We start from the raw sequence: 15,366 nt of genomic DNA on the forward strand, positions 1-15,366 counted from the left end.
TTAAGAAAAGGCAGCAGCAGTGCTGTGTTGTTGCTGTCACAAATCAACTGTATTTGGATGTTTAAAAGAAAGAAATGTGATGTTCAGCTTTTGGCTTTTTTGAGTGCTTTAAACTGAGAACCAGGAGATCAGAGTTTGAAATGTGTTAAACTGTCAAATCTATTTTCTGAAAAAACTACAGGAAATTGCAGATATCTGTAAATCTTCTCGGTTTGTTTTTGTTTTTTTGTTTACTGTAAAGATGCTGCCGGCGCAGCAAGCCCAGGGTTTGCTCTTGATGACATCATGGGTAAAAATCTTATTAGTCTTAAGCAAATGTCAACAAATTGTCACTGAGCTACTGCAGATCACAGGAAGCGCGTTATGTCAGTTGTGCTTCAAGGCAGTTTCGTTTTTTGGGGGGGTTTGAGCCACATAGAAATATAACTGGGAGAGAGAGAGAGAGAGAGAGAAAGAGCGAGAGAGATGTCCTCATCACGACACTGCCAAGAACGCTGAGTCATGTAAGATGAGAGAAAAAAAGAGGCACAACGATGGCTATAAAAAATGAATAGGACGGAAGGTTTTTAAACGTAATGCGCGAGCGGAGGGAGGAAATATATCTGCTAAGGCTCGCTGGCGTTGAGTCTAGGTGAGGGCAGATAAAAGAAGCTGTGATAGACGGCGAGATAGCGAGGAGGGGAGACGTGCAGTTTCTAGCTGTTAATGTGAGGATTCGGAGCAGTGATGACACGCACGAGGAGAAGCGAGTGATAACGTGGCAAAAGGTGGGGAGAGGCTGTGTCATTGTTGGAGAGCTGGGATATAAATATATTGTACACACACACACACACACATGCGTACAGAGGAAGAGAGTGACTGGTGCGGCAACAGGAACCACATGAGCAGCAGGGAGGAGTCGCGAAAGGAGAGGCGTCACGGCAGATAAAACTCCACGCCCCTCGCTGCCGAGCATCCATTTACTGAGCAGCTGATGTCTGCTGCTTCACTCAGCAGTAACAGAAGACAGCGAGGAAAAAAATACAACAGAGCTCTGGAGCTACCGCTGGATTTTTAATGGGGAATAGGCAGCAACCTCTCCTCAGGATGGAGCATTTATGAGGAGGCTTGCTGTGCCAGTCTTGCAGGAAATGTCCACATACTTAGCCTTAGAGGGAAGGAGGATTTCTAACAGAGTAGCTGACGCTGCTCTTTGTGGCATGAAAACTGTGTGAGGAGCTCCAGGAGAATTTCCTCCGATTAACAGGAAAGCTTCAATCTTCTTGCAGCTTTTTTTTTTCTTTGTTTTTTCTCTCCACGTGATCCAACCTGTGGTTCCACAGGTCAAGGCGAAGTTTCAAACATGACCGCCATGCAAAAGCTGCTGCAGCTGCCGGTGAACGCGGTGAACATGGTGAAGACCGTGCAAAGTCAGGTCCAAGGCCAGGAGGAGGACAAGAGCCCAGTGCTGACTCCTGATAGCGGGCAGCAGGCTTGGTACAGCGCCCTGCAGCCTGATGAGCTGCGCCACCTCCGATCTGGAGGTACAGGTGGAGGAGGAGGAGGAGGAGGAGGAGGAGGTGACCAGGAGGAACGAGCCCCACTGGAGGAAGGAGGTGGAAGTGGTGGTGGAAGCAGTTTCCAAACTCAACCGCTGCGGTAGGATGAGAACACATCAGTGCTAGAGTTAAATATGAGAGTATTTAGCTGCTTCTCTTCCAGGGCAGATTTCAGTGAATGCAACTTGAGAACAAGCTTAAAATGTCAAAAATGGGCTAACAGGGTGCTTAAGAGTGTAAAAGTGAGTGTTAGCAGCCCGATCCAGTCTTTTTTTCTCATGTGAAATACTTTGTTTGCCTCCTGTTGCTTAGACGTCCTGTAGAACAAATGGCATGGGCTTTACACCCATGGAAAATTAATCGATTTAGCCGAACTGATCTAAATGTCACCTGACCATGTTGACTCACTCAAATACTTCTCCATACTTGCCACTTAGCTGAGCAGTAATCCAAGCTTCATGTTCTTTAAAGATCTGATCTTTAAAGTTTGTGTAATATATCATATATTTATGTCACCGTTTTTGCATTCATAAGCTTCTGGCTCTTGTCTATATATAGACACATTTACATATTTTGGTTTTCTTTTACTCTCCTTAAAATCCAACAACCTGCCAGGGACTGCAGATGAAGATTACTCTGTGTGGCTAAATGTGGCATATTTAAAGCTTGGATATGACTGTTATGCGTTGCCACTTTTTAAATAGAAATAAATAAACATGCAGTACTGTGGAAAAGTCTTGAGCCACTGAAAAATGGCAATAGGTGCAGCAATTTATAGAAACGCACAGATGTACATGGAAATACAGTCTCTGATGATGGTTTGGCAAACGATAGATGGACCAGTTGAAGGACCAGATGTATCTCTCAGGTCATGTATTAGCTCTTTGTTGGATTTTTGTCCTATTTCTTAAGAACATCAATTTCAGATATTATTCAGCTGCTGTAAATAGTTGTTTCCTCAATTTTTGGAAAGACAGAAAGCACACCGTCCCAAAATATACCAAGTTTTAAGATAGTAGTTCTTTGGAAATCACCTTGTGAGTGCAGTAATGCTATTTAATGACTGTCAAACTATGTTTTCTTTGGCATTTTTCATAGATCAAATAATGTGAAGTGCCTAAGGATGCAACTTCAAATTTACTAATTTGTCTGGTATATGTACACTGTAAAAAGAAAATAGGTGAACCAACTTAATTGAATTATTTCAATTGGTAACACCTAATTTAATTAAGTTCTTTGAAATGAAGTTAATACATTAGATAACACAACTGATTTATCTAATGTATTAACTTCATTTCAAAGAACTTAATTAAATTAGGTGTTACCAATTGAAATAATTCAATTAAGTTGGTTCTTTTTTCAGTGTAGACACAACACTGGTTCATCCCTGGTGCCTTTTTAACGCTCAAGTGATTTAGCGTTAAGTGGCTTAACAAACAAAACCATTCCCTTGAACATGGTCAGCTACAAGGACTGGACAAAAAATGTGTGGAAAAGCAGCTAATGTCCAAAGGAAAACTGAAGAAAGTCTGGAGAACTGCTGCTTAAGAACTCCTTAAAATATTACAAGAAAGTCTGGCTCCTTTGACACAAAACATATGACATGGCAATACTTGTGCACAGTATTGTGCAGAAAAAGTTTACTGCACATTCTGAGATAGCTAGTACGTAGAGTGAATAAATAGACTGTAGGTCTGCTTCTGAAAATTGGCATCATTATCATCAATCTGCTGGTTGTTTTCTCCACTAATGGCCTTGTCTGATGGCCTCAAATCAGACGATATTCAGTTTACAAAAACATAAAAAAAGAGACGAGTAGAAAATGCTTGACCTGGAAAAGCCGGAAACAGAAAATGTCTAAAGGAATTAATTATTAAGCTAGTTACTTGTTAATTTCCTACTGATGCACTAATGAAATAAAAGCGTACTATCTAGGTTCGAGTCTATAAGAATCATCAGGGAGCATTTCATGGACATATGCAACATGTGCAGTGGTGCAGTGCAGAGTAGACTTGGTTTCAAAAAGATGGGGACTGCTATCAAATGTCATGGTGCCCTGGGAACCTGGTCAGTATAAATGCAGATGGATTTATTAAAGAAATAGAAAAAGGAGTGCAGTTGTTTATTGGAATTAGACTGAGTGTATGAACTAAAAGCCATGGAGCTACTATAAGTAATTAGACTGCAAACTACTAAAATGTAAAGTCAGTGCAGTGCTCTTCAGAAGCTGTTTTTTCTTCAAGGGAGATGTAATTATACTTTCAGATTTTTATTGGGTCATACCTACCAGCTACAGCAGTTTCTTTTAATTTTACAAGACTGGAGAGGCGCAGAAATTCACTTCTGGTTGGCTTTAAGAGGCAAATTCTGCATCTGTCACTGTGGAAAATCAAGACGCGGCTCTGCTAAGAGAGCTGGCTTATGTAAAACAGCTTCTTATAAATTCAAGCTGCAACTCCTCAATCTTTGACTCGCCGCTGATTCATGCAAATACATTTTCATATCTTTTGCTTTTGGTGTTATTGCACCCTGTTCTTGATGAACAAACTGACATTACACCTAAAAGTGTGTCATTAAACACATGAAACACTGGCCCAATCCCATGGAGACTTTCCAGAAGGAGTCCCGCTGATGTCTTGGCGATGGTGGCAGGTAACCTGACCGCCCGTGTGCTCTGTTGTACCACACTGGGCTAAATAATTCAGCGCTGGTTTGTAAATTCATCTGTTGTTCAGCAGGACAGGGTTTCCAGAGAAATGAGAAACCTAGTGCTGGTATTGAATTACTGCAGGTCCTTTGAGCTCAAGCTGGGACGTCTAAAACCAGTTAGAGGTTTATTTGTCCTGCAGTTTCTCAATATAGTCTTTTAATTTTATGATAATACACAGAAATTGCTCATACAGTTGGGCCAAACATTTGTTATATAGCACTATGAATACTTTTGCCTTCCAGTTATAACTTTTCAGCTGGGCTTTGAATCTGACAGAAAATAACACTGTTAGATAGAAAACCCTCCCTCCCCCTATGAGTTTGACCATATGTGCCGCCACACCTTCAGCCACGTCTATGATTGCTAATAGTGCATGTGTGACTTGTCACTGTGTGTGTGTGTGTGTGTGTGTGTGTGTGTGTGTGTGTGTGTGTGTGTGTGTGTGTGTGTGTGTGTGCAAATAACTGATAATTCCTGTTTGACACATTCAATGTTTGGCCACAGCTACAGCAAATGTAATGAATGGTGCAGGTTCAGTTTTAATTAGATCTTCTAAAGGCTTATTTGTCATCAAACAGGCCACATTAATCCCTGTCACTTTATTAATTAGTTAGGCTGATCGGGGGGGCTAACACAAGCTGGAAAAGCAAATTGAGCCTTTGATAGGGAAGTTTCGCTGTGGCTGCTACATTTAAAAATTTATTTTGTCTTTAAGTCATAATTTACTGATTTCCTGTTTTCTAGAATTGTTGCTGATAACAATCAGTAGAAGTACCATCTCTTTGCTTTCAGCCACAAGCTTTAATTAGAGGTAAAAAGAATGTGTAATTTAAGCAGTGGAAATTTGTCTCATATATGGTTAATTTCTGTTATGAAAATACAGAACTTCATCTCCCATATGAACATATTTACCTTCATACTCCAATTCGACTTGGCATTATGTTGCTGTACTGTAATTTACAGGGTCTTCTATCAATTTTACCACTATTGTGGTAAACATTTTTTTTATACAAGAGTCCATATCACATGAGAGACTATAGAGAATATGAAAAACATTATTGTGCTTTGTTCTTTTACTTTTACTTAATAGAAAATGTGGTTATGTGTTATCTCACCATCAACTGTTGGTGCAAGACTTGGTGAATACATTCATGGTTCCCAGAGGATAAATCCCCGTGACTTTAATGATACCTGATATTCTTAAAGTGGCTTAATGAGATTCATTTTTCACCCATCCTATGGAATATCCCTTTATGATTTACATGGATTAGCACAAAGTTTGTTTTGAATATGTGTTGTTCCTGAGGATGTCCTTTCCCTGAGCTTTTTTTTGTGCCATCTGTTGTTTCCATGTTTACTCATAAAATATGAGTAATGTCAGAATGATAAGAGCATAAGCTGTACATGAGTTAGCGTAAAAGTTGGTGCAAACATTTGTGGTTGCTAGAGGATTAATCCTAATGACTTAAATAATTTGCTGACTTTCCTTTTGTGTCACCAGCAGGTTAAGGTTTACTTTTCCAGTGAAATATCTCTGCATCCACTACTTGGATGGTTCCCAGAGGATGAATCTGAACTAGAAAGCGAAAATTTCAGAAGAAATTTTATGTGTGCCTATGCCGCTGCTAATCACTGTAGTTTGCCATTCATACGGCTACAGAGAGCAAAACTCAGAAGAGCAGCCATTCTCCACCATGAACTATGGTAAAAACAAACACCGCTCACGCTTCACAGATAACAGCTTACAGTTTTGTGTAAAGATGAAGTTACTTCGTACAGCGCCGATTTGCAGACGCTGTGCACACAGGTTCATGAGCAGAAGTCCCATTGTACCACGGCAGACCTGACAATGTTTGCATGAACACGCTTTGAAGCATTACGTTATGGACCAATTTTCACACATGGTTGGTTTACCCACACAGCCGGCTGTGCATTCACTTTTTGTTTTTTGTTATTTTTACACAGTGTTCTGAATGATGAACAATGGTCTACAGCCAATCTTGTGTATTATTATACAAACTTTGGTTGTAAGATTCAGATAACTATTTAATAAAAGCTCAATATTTTATACAGGGAGTGCAGAATTATTAGGCAAATGAGTATTTTGTCTACATCATCCTCTTCATGCATGTTGTCTTACTCCAAGCTGTATAGGCTCGAAAGCCTACTACCAATTAAGCATATTAGGTGATGTGCATCTCTGTAATGAGAAGGGGTGTGGTCTAATGACATCAACACCCTATATCAGGTGTGCATAATTATTAGGCACACCTGACCACTGCTACACCTCTTGACCACTGCTACACCTCTTTCCGGGATGCGTACAAAGCCCTCCCCCGCGCCCCATTCGGCCAATCAGATCACCGCTCCATCCTGCTTCTACCCGCCTACAGGCAGAAGCTGAAACAGGAAGCTCCAACCCTGAGGGCGGTGCATCGTTGGTCGGACCAATCGGAGTCTACGCTGCGGGACTGTTTTGATCACGCGGACTGGGAAATGTTTCACGTGGCTGCTAAAGACATCGATGAATACACAGACTCAGTCTGTGGATTTATCAGAAAATGCGTGGAAGATGTCGTCCCATCCAGAACAGTTAAATCCTTCCCAAATCAAAAACCCTGGATTAACGGAGATGTTCGCACGGCGCTAGCGGCACGGAGCACCGCTTTTGCCTCCGCGAACACATCGGACTACAAACACGCACATTACCAACTCCGGAAGACGATCAAAGCAGCCAAACGTGAGTACAGGGACAGGGTGGAGCAACAGTTTGACAACCCTCGGAGTATGTGGCAGGGACTAAACACGATCACAGACTTTAGAGGGAAAACCAGCACACCGCAGACCACGGCCTCTCTGTGTGAGGATCTAAACGTATTCTACGCTAGATTCGACACAGCGAACACCAGGAGACCGGACAGTGTGCGCACCGCGGATGACGTCAGTGCGCACACTGTGTCTGAGGAGGATGTGCGGAGGTACTTCAGGAGAGTGAACCCACGCAAAGCTACTGGTCCGGACGGGATTCCCGGCCGCGTCCTCAAGTCATGCGCGGCTCAGCTGGCTGGAGTGTTTACACATATCTTCAACCTTTCCCTCTCTCTGTCTGTAGTCCCAGCCTGCTTCAAAATGGCCACCATCGTCCCTGTACCCAAATCCTCCACCATCTCATCATTGAACGACTGGCGACCTGTAGCCCTGACCCCCATCGTGAGCAAATGCTTCGAGAAGCTGGTCAGGGACTTCATCTGCTCCGCACTACCCGACTCACTGGACCCTCTACAGTTCGCATACCGCCACAACAGGTCCACTGATGATGCCATAGCCCTGACACTCCATGCTGCCCTGTCACACCTGGAGAAGAGAGACACGTATGTGAGAATGCTGTTTGTAGATTACAGCTCAGCATTCAACACCATCGTTCCCTCGAAGCTGGACAGGAAACTGCAGGATCTAGGACTGAGCAGCTCCCTCTGCAGCTGGATCCTTAACTTCCTGTCTGACAGACGCCAAGTGGTCAGACTGGGCAGCACCACCTCATCCCCCATCACACTGAACACTGGTGCTCCACAGGGGTGTGTACTGAGCCCTCTCCTGTACTCACTCTACACCTACGACTGCACGGCCACTAACAACTCCAACATCATTGTGAAGTTTGCGGACGACACTACAGTGGTGGGTCTTATCACCAACGGTGATGAGACAGCCTACAGGGAGGAGGTCAGCGCCCTGACCCACTGGTGTCAAGACAACCATCTCACCCTCAACGTCGCAAAGACAAAGGAGCTGATAGTGGACTTCCGGAGGTGCAGAGGAGTACACACCCCCATCACCATCAACGGCGCCGCTGTGGAGAGAGTGAGCAGCTTCCGCTTCCTTGGTGTACATCTGGCTGAGGATCTTACGTGGTCAGTACACATAAACAAGACAGTGAAGAAGGCGCAGCAGCGCCTCTTCTTTCTCAGGAGACTGAAAAGATTCGGCATGAGCCCCCGCATCCTCAGGACCTTCTATCGCTGTGCCATTGAGAGCATCCTCACTGGATGCATCACCACCTGGTATGGCAACACCACCGCTTACAACCGCAAAGCTCTCCAGAGAGTAGTGCGGTGTGCTGAACGGATAATTGGAGGTGAGCTTCCCTCCCTCCAAGACATCTACAGGAAGCGGTGCCTGAGGAAAGCGGGGAGGATCATCAAGGACTCCAGTCACCCCAGCCATAAACTCTTCAGACTACTTCCATCAGGAAGGAGGTTCTGCAGCATCCGGTCCCGTACCAGCAGACTGAGAGACAGCTTTTTCCACCAGGCCATCAGACTGCTGAACACGTCATAGACACCTACCTCTGTATATTTTATATTTTATATATCTTATTTTATTGTTTACTCTATTTCATTTGTAAAACATGTATATACACACTCACACACACACACACACACACACGTAGAAAAACATATTTAGTACACACATTCAGTAATGTATATACCTTTATATATGGTACATATATTTATTACTTTTTAGATTAACCATTTTTATATTTTGCTTGTTGCACGTTATTGTATTTTGCACAACTCTGTTGCTTGTGAAGCTTGCACACAAGAATTTCACTCGCATGTACTGTACCAGTGTACCTGCACATGTGATGTGACAATAAAGGTGATTTGATTTGATTTTGACTTCCTTTCCTTTGGCAAAATGGGTCAAAAGAAGGACTTGACAGGCTCAGAAAAGTCAAAAATAGTGAGATATCTTGCAGAGGGATGCAGCAGTCTTAAAATTGCAAAGCTTCTGAAGCGTGATCATCGAACAATCAAGCGTTTCATTCAAAATAGTCAACAGGGTCGCAAGAAGCGTGTGGAAAAACCAAGGCGCAAAATAACTGCCCATGAACTGAGAAAAGTCAAGCGTGCAGCTGCCAAGATGCCACTTGCCACCAGTTTGGCCATATTTCAGAGCTGCAACATCACTGGAGTGCCCAAAAGCACAAGGTGTGCAATACTCAGAGACACGGCCAAGGTAAGAAAGGCTGAAAGACGACCACCACTGAACAAGACACACAAGCTGAAACGTCAAGACTGGGCCAAGAAATATCTCAAGACTGATTTTTCTAAGGTTTTATGGACTGATGAAATGAGAGTGAGTCTTGATGGGCCAGATGGATGGGCCCGTGGCTGGATTGGTAAAGGGCAGAGAGCTCCAGTCCGACTCAGACGCCAGCAAGGTGGAGGTGGAGTACTGGTTTGGGCTGGTATCATCAAAGATGAGCTTGTGGGGCCTTTTCGGGTTGAGGATGGAGTCAAGCTCAACTCCCAGTCCTACTGCCAGTTTCTGGAAGACACCTTCTTCAAGCAGTGGTACAGGAAGAAGTCTGCATCCTTCAAGAAAAACATGATTTTCATGCAGGACAATGCTCCATCACACGCGTCCAAGTACTCCACAGCGTGGCTGACAAGAAAGGGTATAAAAGAAGGAAAAACTAATGACATGGCCTCCTTGTTCACCTGATCTGAACCCCATTGAGAACCTATGGTCCATCATCAAATGTGAGATTTACAAGGAGGGAAAACAGTACACCTCTCTGAACAGTGTCTGGGAGGCTGTGGTTGCTGCTGCATGCAATGTTGATGGTGAACAGATCAAAACACTGACAGAATCCATGGATGGCAGGCTTTTGAGTGTCCTTGCAAAGAAAGGTGGCTATATTGGTCGCTGATTTGTTTTTGTTTTGTTTTTGAATGTCAGAAATGTATATTTGTGAATGTGGAGATGTTATATTGGTTTCACTGGTAAAAATAAATAATTGAAATGGGTATATATTTGTTTTTTGTTAAGTTGCCTAATAATTATGCACAGTAATAGTCACCTGCACACACAGATATCCCCCTAAAATAGCTAAAACTAAACACAAACTAAAAACTACTTCCGAAAACATTCAGCTTTGATATTAATGTGTTTTTTGGGTTCATTGAGAACATGGTTGTTGTTCAATAATAAAATTATTCCTCAAAAATACAACTTGCCTAATAATTCTGCACTCCCTGTATGAGAGTAAGAAAGAAAAGTATATCTTTGTGTCCACCTTTCTCTGTTAATGCCCTACCTGGCCCCCTGGCAAAAGCTTTGCTAGATCCGCCCCTGCACAGTTACCAGCTGTCAGCTAAATAAAAAAAAGGAGCTTGGTGTTTATTTCTCTCAGAAACAGTTCATAACTTCCCTTCAACTCATTCATGTCACCTAAAAAAAAGGTAAACCTGTTTCTCCATCACCAGTTCAGCTCTGATGATTCAGTAAGGTCATCTCCTGGTTTCGACCAGCCGCTTCTACAGCTGTGGCTCCAGCAAACATCAGCTGATACTAGAAATTAAAATCAAATGAATTCTAACAACAGCTGATCAAGCTTAAACGTGCTGCTGTTGTTTAGCGCGATAAACAAACAAGAGAGAAAAGCCGATCATTGATCAGTTTCATGACTGAAGTTTGAACAGGCGAGAGAATGACAGGGGAGGCTGTCATAAAGTTCAACATCAGTAACTTAGCGCGCACACAGCTGTATAGAAACTCCATCGTGCTAGCTACCACGCAGTACGAGTTATTATAACTGATTGTAAAAAGTCAGCACAACGAAAATAAACTACACCTAAACTCGGTTTATATCTGACCCAAATAGAGTGCAGGTCATAACTTCTTACCTGAAATTCAGTTCACCTCACGCTCCGACCGGCAGCCGCCTGCTTCTCCTGCCTTCGGTTTCCCTGATCCACGATCTACCACCGGTCGATCGGCGGTCGCCTCGCCGCCTCGTTCCCCGCATGTTCTTTCTGACACACACCGGTGGATAGCTGCCCTCGGTTGTAGCTCCGCGTCAGCGACTACCAAACAACTCAGTTATTTTTTCCACATCGACCAGCATCTGGACAATCCACCGCCTTTCACTGTTTGTACCGTTACTAAAAAAAAAACCCTCATCGGCTCATAAAAACGAAAAATAAGTCCAGCTATGACCCTGAGTCAAAAAGACAGCCAGCTCGGGTTAGCTAGCTACCTGTCTAGCTCTTTGCAGGCACCGAAAACATCAGAGCTAATATGGGATGTCTTGGTAACACGAGCAGATATTTGAAGTTTACATCTGGCCAATCCACCACCTTTCACTGTTTATACCGTTACTAAAATGAATAAATAAATAAATCATCGGTCCATATAAACAAAAAATAAGTCCAGCTAAAACACATACTGTCGGCGAGCGACCGGGTGCTGACACGAGTTTCACGCGCCTCAATATAAGCCAAGCCTGGGTGCTTTTTCACGAAGGGTCGCTAGCGGTGCTAGCTAACTATGCTAGCGGCACTAGCTAGCTAGCCGGCTATCAGCAACACGTAAGAGAACTGCTGCTAAATAAACTACACCTAAACTCGGTTTATATCTGACCCAAATAGAGTGCAGGTCATAACTTCTTACCTGAAATTCAGTTCACCTCACGCTCCTGCCTCCGCTTTCCCTGATCCACGATTGACCTCCGCGTTAGCAAACACCGGTCGATCGGCGGTCGCGGCATGTCCTTTCTGTCATACACCGGTGGATAGCTGCCCACTGTTGTAGCTCCGCGTTATAGCACCACCAAACAACTCAGTTATTTTTTCCACATCCAGCTGTAACTCTGATTCTATGCGAGCATTTGCGAGAGACCGGGGAGGTGAAACGACAGAGAGAGTCCCCTCGCTATCCATTTGCAGCCAAGTGCGGCAGCTAGCTAGGTAGCCGGCTAGCTGTCAGGCAGGACCGACGTAGTCAGAGCACTGTCGCTAAATATGGGATGTCTTGATAAAACAAGCAGATATTTGAAGTTTACACACCTACATTCTCGCCTGAAAATATCTTAAAAGTTTATTTTGTGACCTAGAAACACTAATAAAAGACATATAAAACGAAGTGGTGGCCGCCATTGTTCACTCTGTAGAGGCGTGCTATGAATTGTGGGATATGGAGTTTTCCACCAAGCATAGAAGCCATTGTGTTTACCGTAACTATTCAATGGTTCGCGCAACCTTAAAACCTCCAATGGTTCCTGAAAGCAGCGAGGCTGTGCGCGCCATTGATATTGTCATCATTACGGTATCCAAATAAGGGTAGACAGGCTGTACCACTCCCGGCATACCACTAGAGAGAGCCAACACACCACAAATGAAGTTTGAAATTTGTTTCAATGGGACCAAAAGATGGCGCCAACACACCACAAATGAAGTCTGTTTATTTGGCGCCAAAAGATGAATTGGCCTAAATTTGCACTAAAATCTAAATATTTCAAAAACTATAAAAGTCATAAACACCAAAAGTCACACCATACTAGTCCAGCTTCAGCCGCACAAAATGATGTAACATATGTAACCCTATTGTCAAAACTGTTTGGCAGAGGAGCGCGGGAAAATTTTCACTAAAATATTAATATTAAAAAAACTATAAAATTCATAAACACCAAAAGTCATAGCACACCATTCCAGATCCAGCCGCACAAAATGAGGTAACATATATGAAGCTTGTCTCAAAACTGCGGGGCGAGATACGCTGCAAAATTTCAGGCGGAAAAAGGAAAATAATAATAATAAGAATAACTAGAAAGCGAAAATTTCAGAAGAAATTTTATGTGTGCCTATGCCGCTGCTAATCACTGTAGTTGCCATTCATACGGCTACAGAGAGCAAAACTCAGAAGAGCAGCCATTCTCCACCATGAACTATGGTAAAAACAAACACCGCTCACGCTTCACAGATGACAGCTTACAGTTTTGTGTAAAGATGAAGTTACTTCGTACAGCGCCGATTTGCAGACGCTGTGCACACAGGTTCATGAGCAGAAGTCCCATTGTACCACGGCAGACCCGACAATGTTTGCATGAACACGCTTTGAAGCATTACATTATGGACCACTTTTCACACATGCATTCACTTTTTGGTTTTTGTTATTTTTACACAGTGTTCTGAATTATGAACAATGGTCTACAGCCAATCTTGTGTATTATTATACAAACTTTGGTTGTGAGATTCAGATAACTATTTAATAAAAGCTAAATATTTTATATGAGAGTAAGAAAGAAAAGTATATCTTTGTGTCCACCTTTCTCTGTTAATGCCCTAGCTGCCCCCCCCCCAAAAGCTTTGCTAGATCCGCCCCTGCACAGTTACCAGCTGTCAGCTACACAAAAAGGAGCTTGGTCTTTGTCTCTCAGAAACAACTCATAACTTCCCTTCAACTCATTCATGTCACCTAAAGTGTAAACCTGTTTCTCCATCACCAGTTCAGCTCTGATGATTCAGTAAGGACATCTCCTGATTTCATCTTCATGCTCCAGCAAACATCAGCTGATACTAGAAATTAAAATCAAAAGAATTCTAACAACAGCTGATCAAGCTTAAACGTGCTGCTGTTGTTTAGCGCGATAAATAAGAGCGAACAGCCGATCATTGATCAGTTTCATGATTGACGTTTCAACACGCGAGAGAATGACAGGGGAGGCTTCGTAACGACAGAATAAATCATAATGTTTTCTCTGAATGTGGGACGATTCCGTTTGTACGGCACGGCAACTCTATGAACTAACCCTAATGAATAAAATAAAGTCCAACGTCAGTAACTTAGTGCGCACACAGCTGTATATAAACTCCCGTGGCATTACGATTGTAAAAGGTCAACGAAAATAAATTACACCTAAACTCGGTTTATATCTGACCCAAATAGAGTGCAGTTCATAACTTCTTACCTGAAATTCAGTTCACCTCACGCTCCTGCCTTCGGTTTCCAGCATCATCGGCCCATATAAACGAAAAATAAGTCCAGCTAAAACACATACTGTCGGCGAGCGACCGGGTGCTGACACGAGTTTCACCCGCCTCAATATAAGCCAAGCCTGGGTGCTTTTTCACGAAGGGTCGCTAGCGGCGCGAGCTAACTATGCTAGCGGCGCTAGCTAGCTAGCCAGCTATCAGCAACACATAAGAGAACTGCTGCTAAATAAACTACACCTAAACTCGGTTTATATCTGACCCAAATAGAGTGCAGGTCATAACTTCTTACCTGAAATTCAGTTCACCTCACGCTCCTGCCTTCGCTTTCCCTGATCCACGATTGACCTCCGCGTTAGCAAACACCGGTCGATCGGCGGTCGCGGCATGTCCTTTCTGTCATACACCGGTGGATAGCTGCCCACTGTTGTAGCTCCGCATTATAGCACCACCAAACAACTCAGTTATTTTTTCCACATCCAGCTGTAACTCCGATTCTGTGCGAGCATTTGTGAGAGACCGGGGAGGTGAAAGGAGAGAGAGAGTCCCCTCGCTGTCCATTTGCAGCCAAGTGCGGCAGCTGGCTAGGTAGCCGGCTAGCTGTCAGGCAGGACCGAGGTCGTCAGAGCATTGTCGCTAATATGGGATGTCTTGATAAAACAAGCAGATATTTGAAGTTTACACACCTACATTCTCGCCTGAAAATATCTTAAAAGTTTATTTTGTGACCTAGAAACACTAATAAAAGACATATAAAACGAAGTGGTGGCCGCCATTGTTTAACTCGGCAGAGGTGTGCTATGAATTGTGGGATATGGAGTTTTCCACCAAGCATAGAAGCCATTGTGTTTACCGTAACTATTCAATGGTTCGTGCAACCTTAAAACCTCCAATGGTTCCTGAAAGCAGCGAGGCTGTGCGCGCCATTGATATTGTCGTCATTACGGTATCCAAATAAGGGTAGACAGGCTGTACCACTCCCGGCATACCACTAGAGAGAGCCAACACACCACAAATGAAGTTTGAAATTTGTTTCAATGGGACCAAAAGATGGCACCAACACACCACAAATGAAGTCTGTTTATTTGGCGCCAAAAGATGAATTGGCCTAAATTTGCACTAAAATAGTAATATTTAAAAAACTATAAAAGTCATAAACACCAAAAGTCATGACATAATAGTCCAGCTCCAGCCGCACAAAATGATCTAACATATGTAACCCTAATGTCAAAACTGTTTGGCAGAGGAGCGCGGGAAAATTTTCACTAAAATATTAATATTTAAAAAACTATAATATTCATAAACACCAAAAGTCATAGCACACCATTCCAGATCCGGCCGCACA

General features: G+C 43.2%; 1 protein-coding gene across 10 annotated transcripts in view; it reads left to right on the forward strand.

Annotated features, from left to right (window-relative positions):
* The window catches only part of ap3b2 (adaptor related protein complex 3 subunit beta 2), a 74,350-nt gene that overhangs the window by 5,763 nt on the left and 53,221 nt on the right, over positions 1-15,366 (forward strand). For 2 of the 10 annotated variants that reach the window (XM_019361830.2, XM_025909108.1), the window contains exon 1: positions 671-1,638. The exons of 5 other annotated variants lie outside the window; for them this stretch is intronic. In XM_019361830.2, the coding sequence (XP_019217375.2) occupies positions 1,343-1,638 (296 nt within the window). In that variant the 5' untranslated portion in view covers positions 671-1,342. Of the gene's footprint in view, positions 1-670; positions 1,639-15,366 lie in introns of those variants that run through there. 3 more of the 10 variants (XM_025909110.1, XM_025909111.1, XM_025909109.1) reach the window with 2 other exon arrangements.

The sequence above is a fragment of the Oreochromis niloticus genome, linkage group LG7, assembly GCF_001858045.2.
Source record: "Oreochromis niloticus isolate F11D_XX linkage group LG7, O_niloticus_UMD_NMBU, whole genome shotgun sequence".
In the NCBI taxonomy this organism is placed as follows: Eukaryota; Metazoa; Chordata; class Actinopteri; order Cichliformes; family Cichlidae; genus Oreochromis; species Oreochromis niloticus.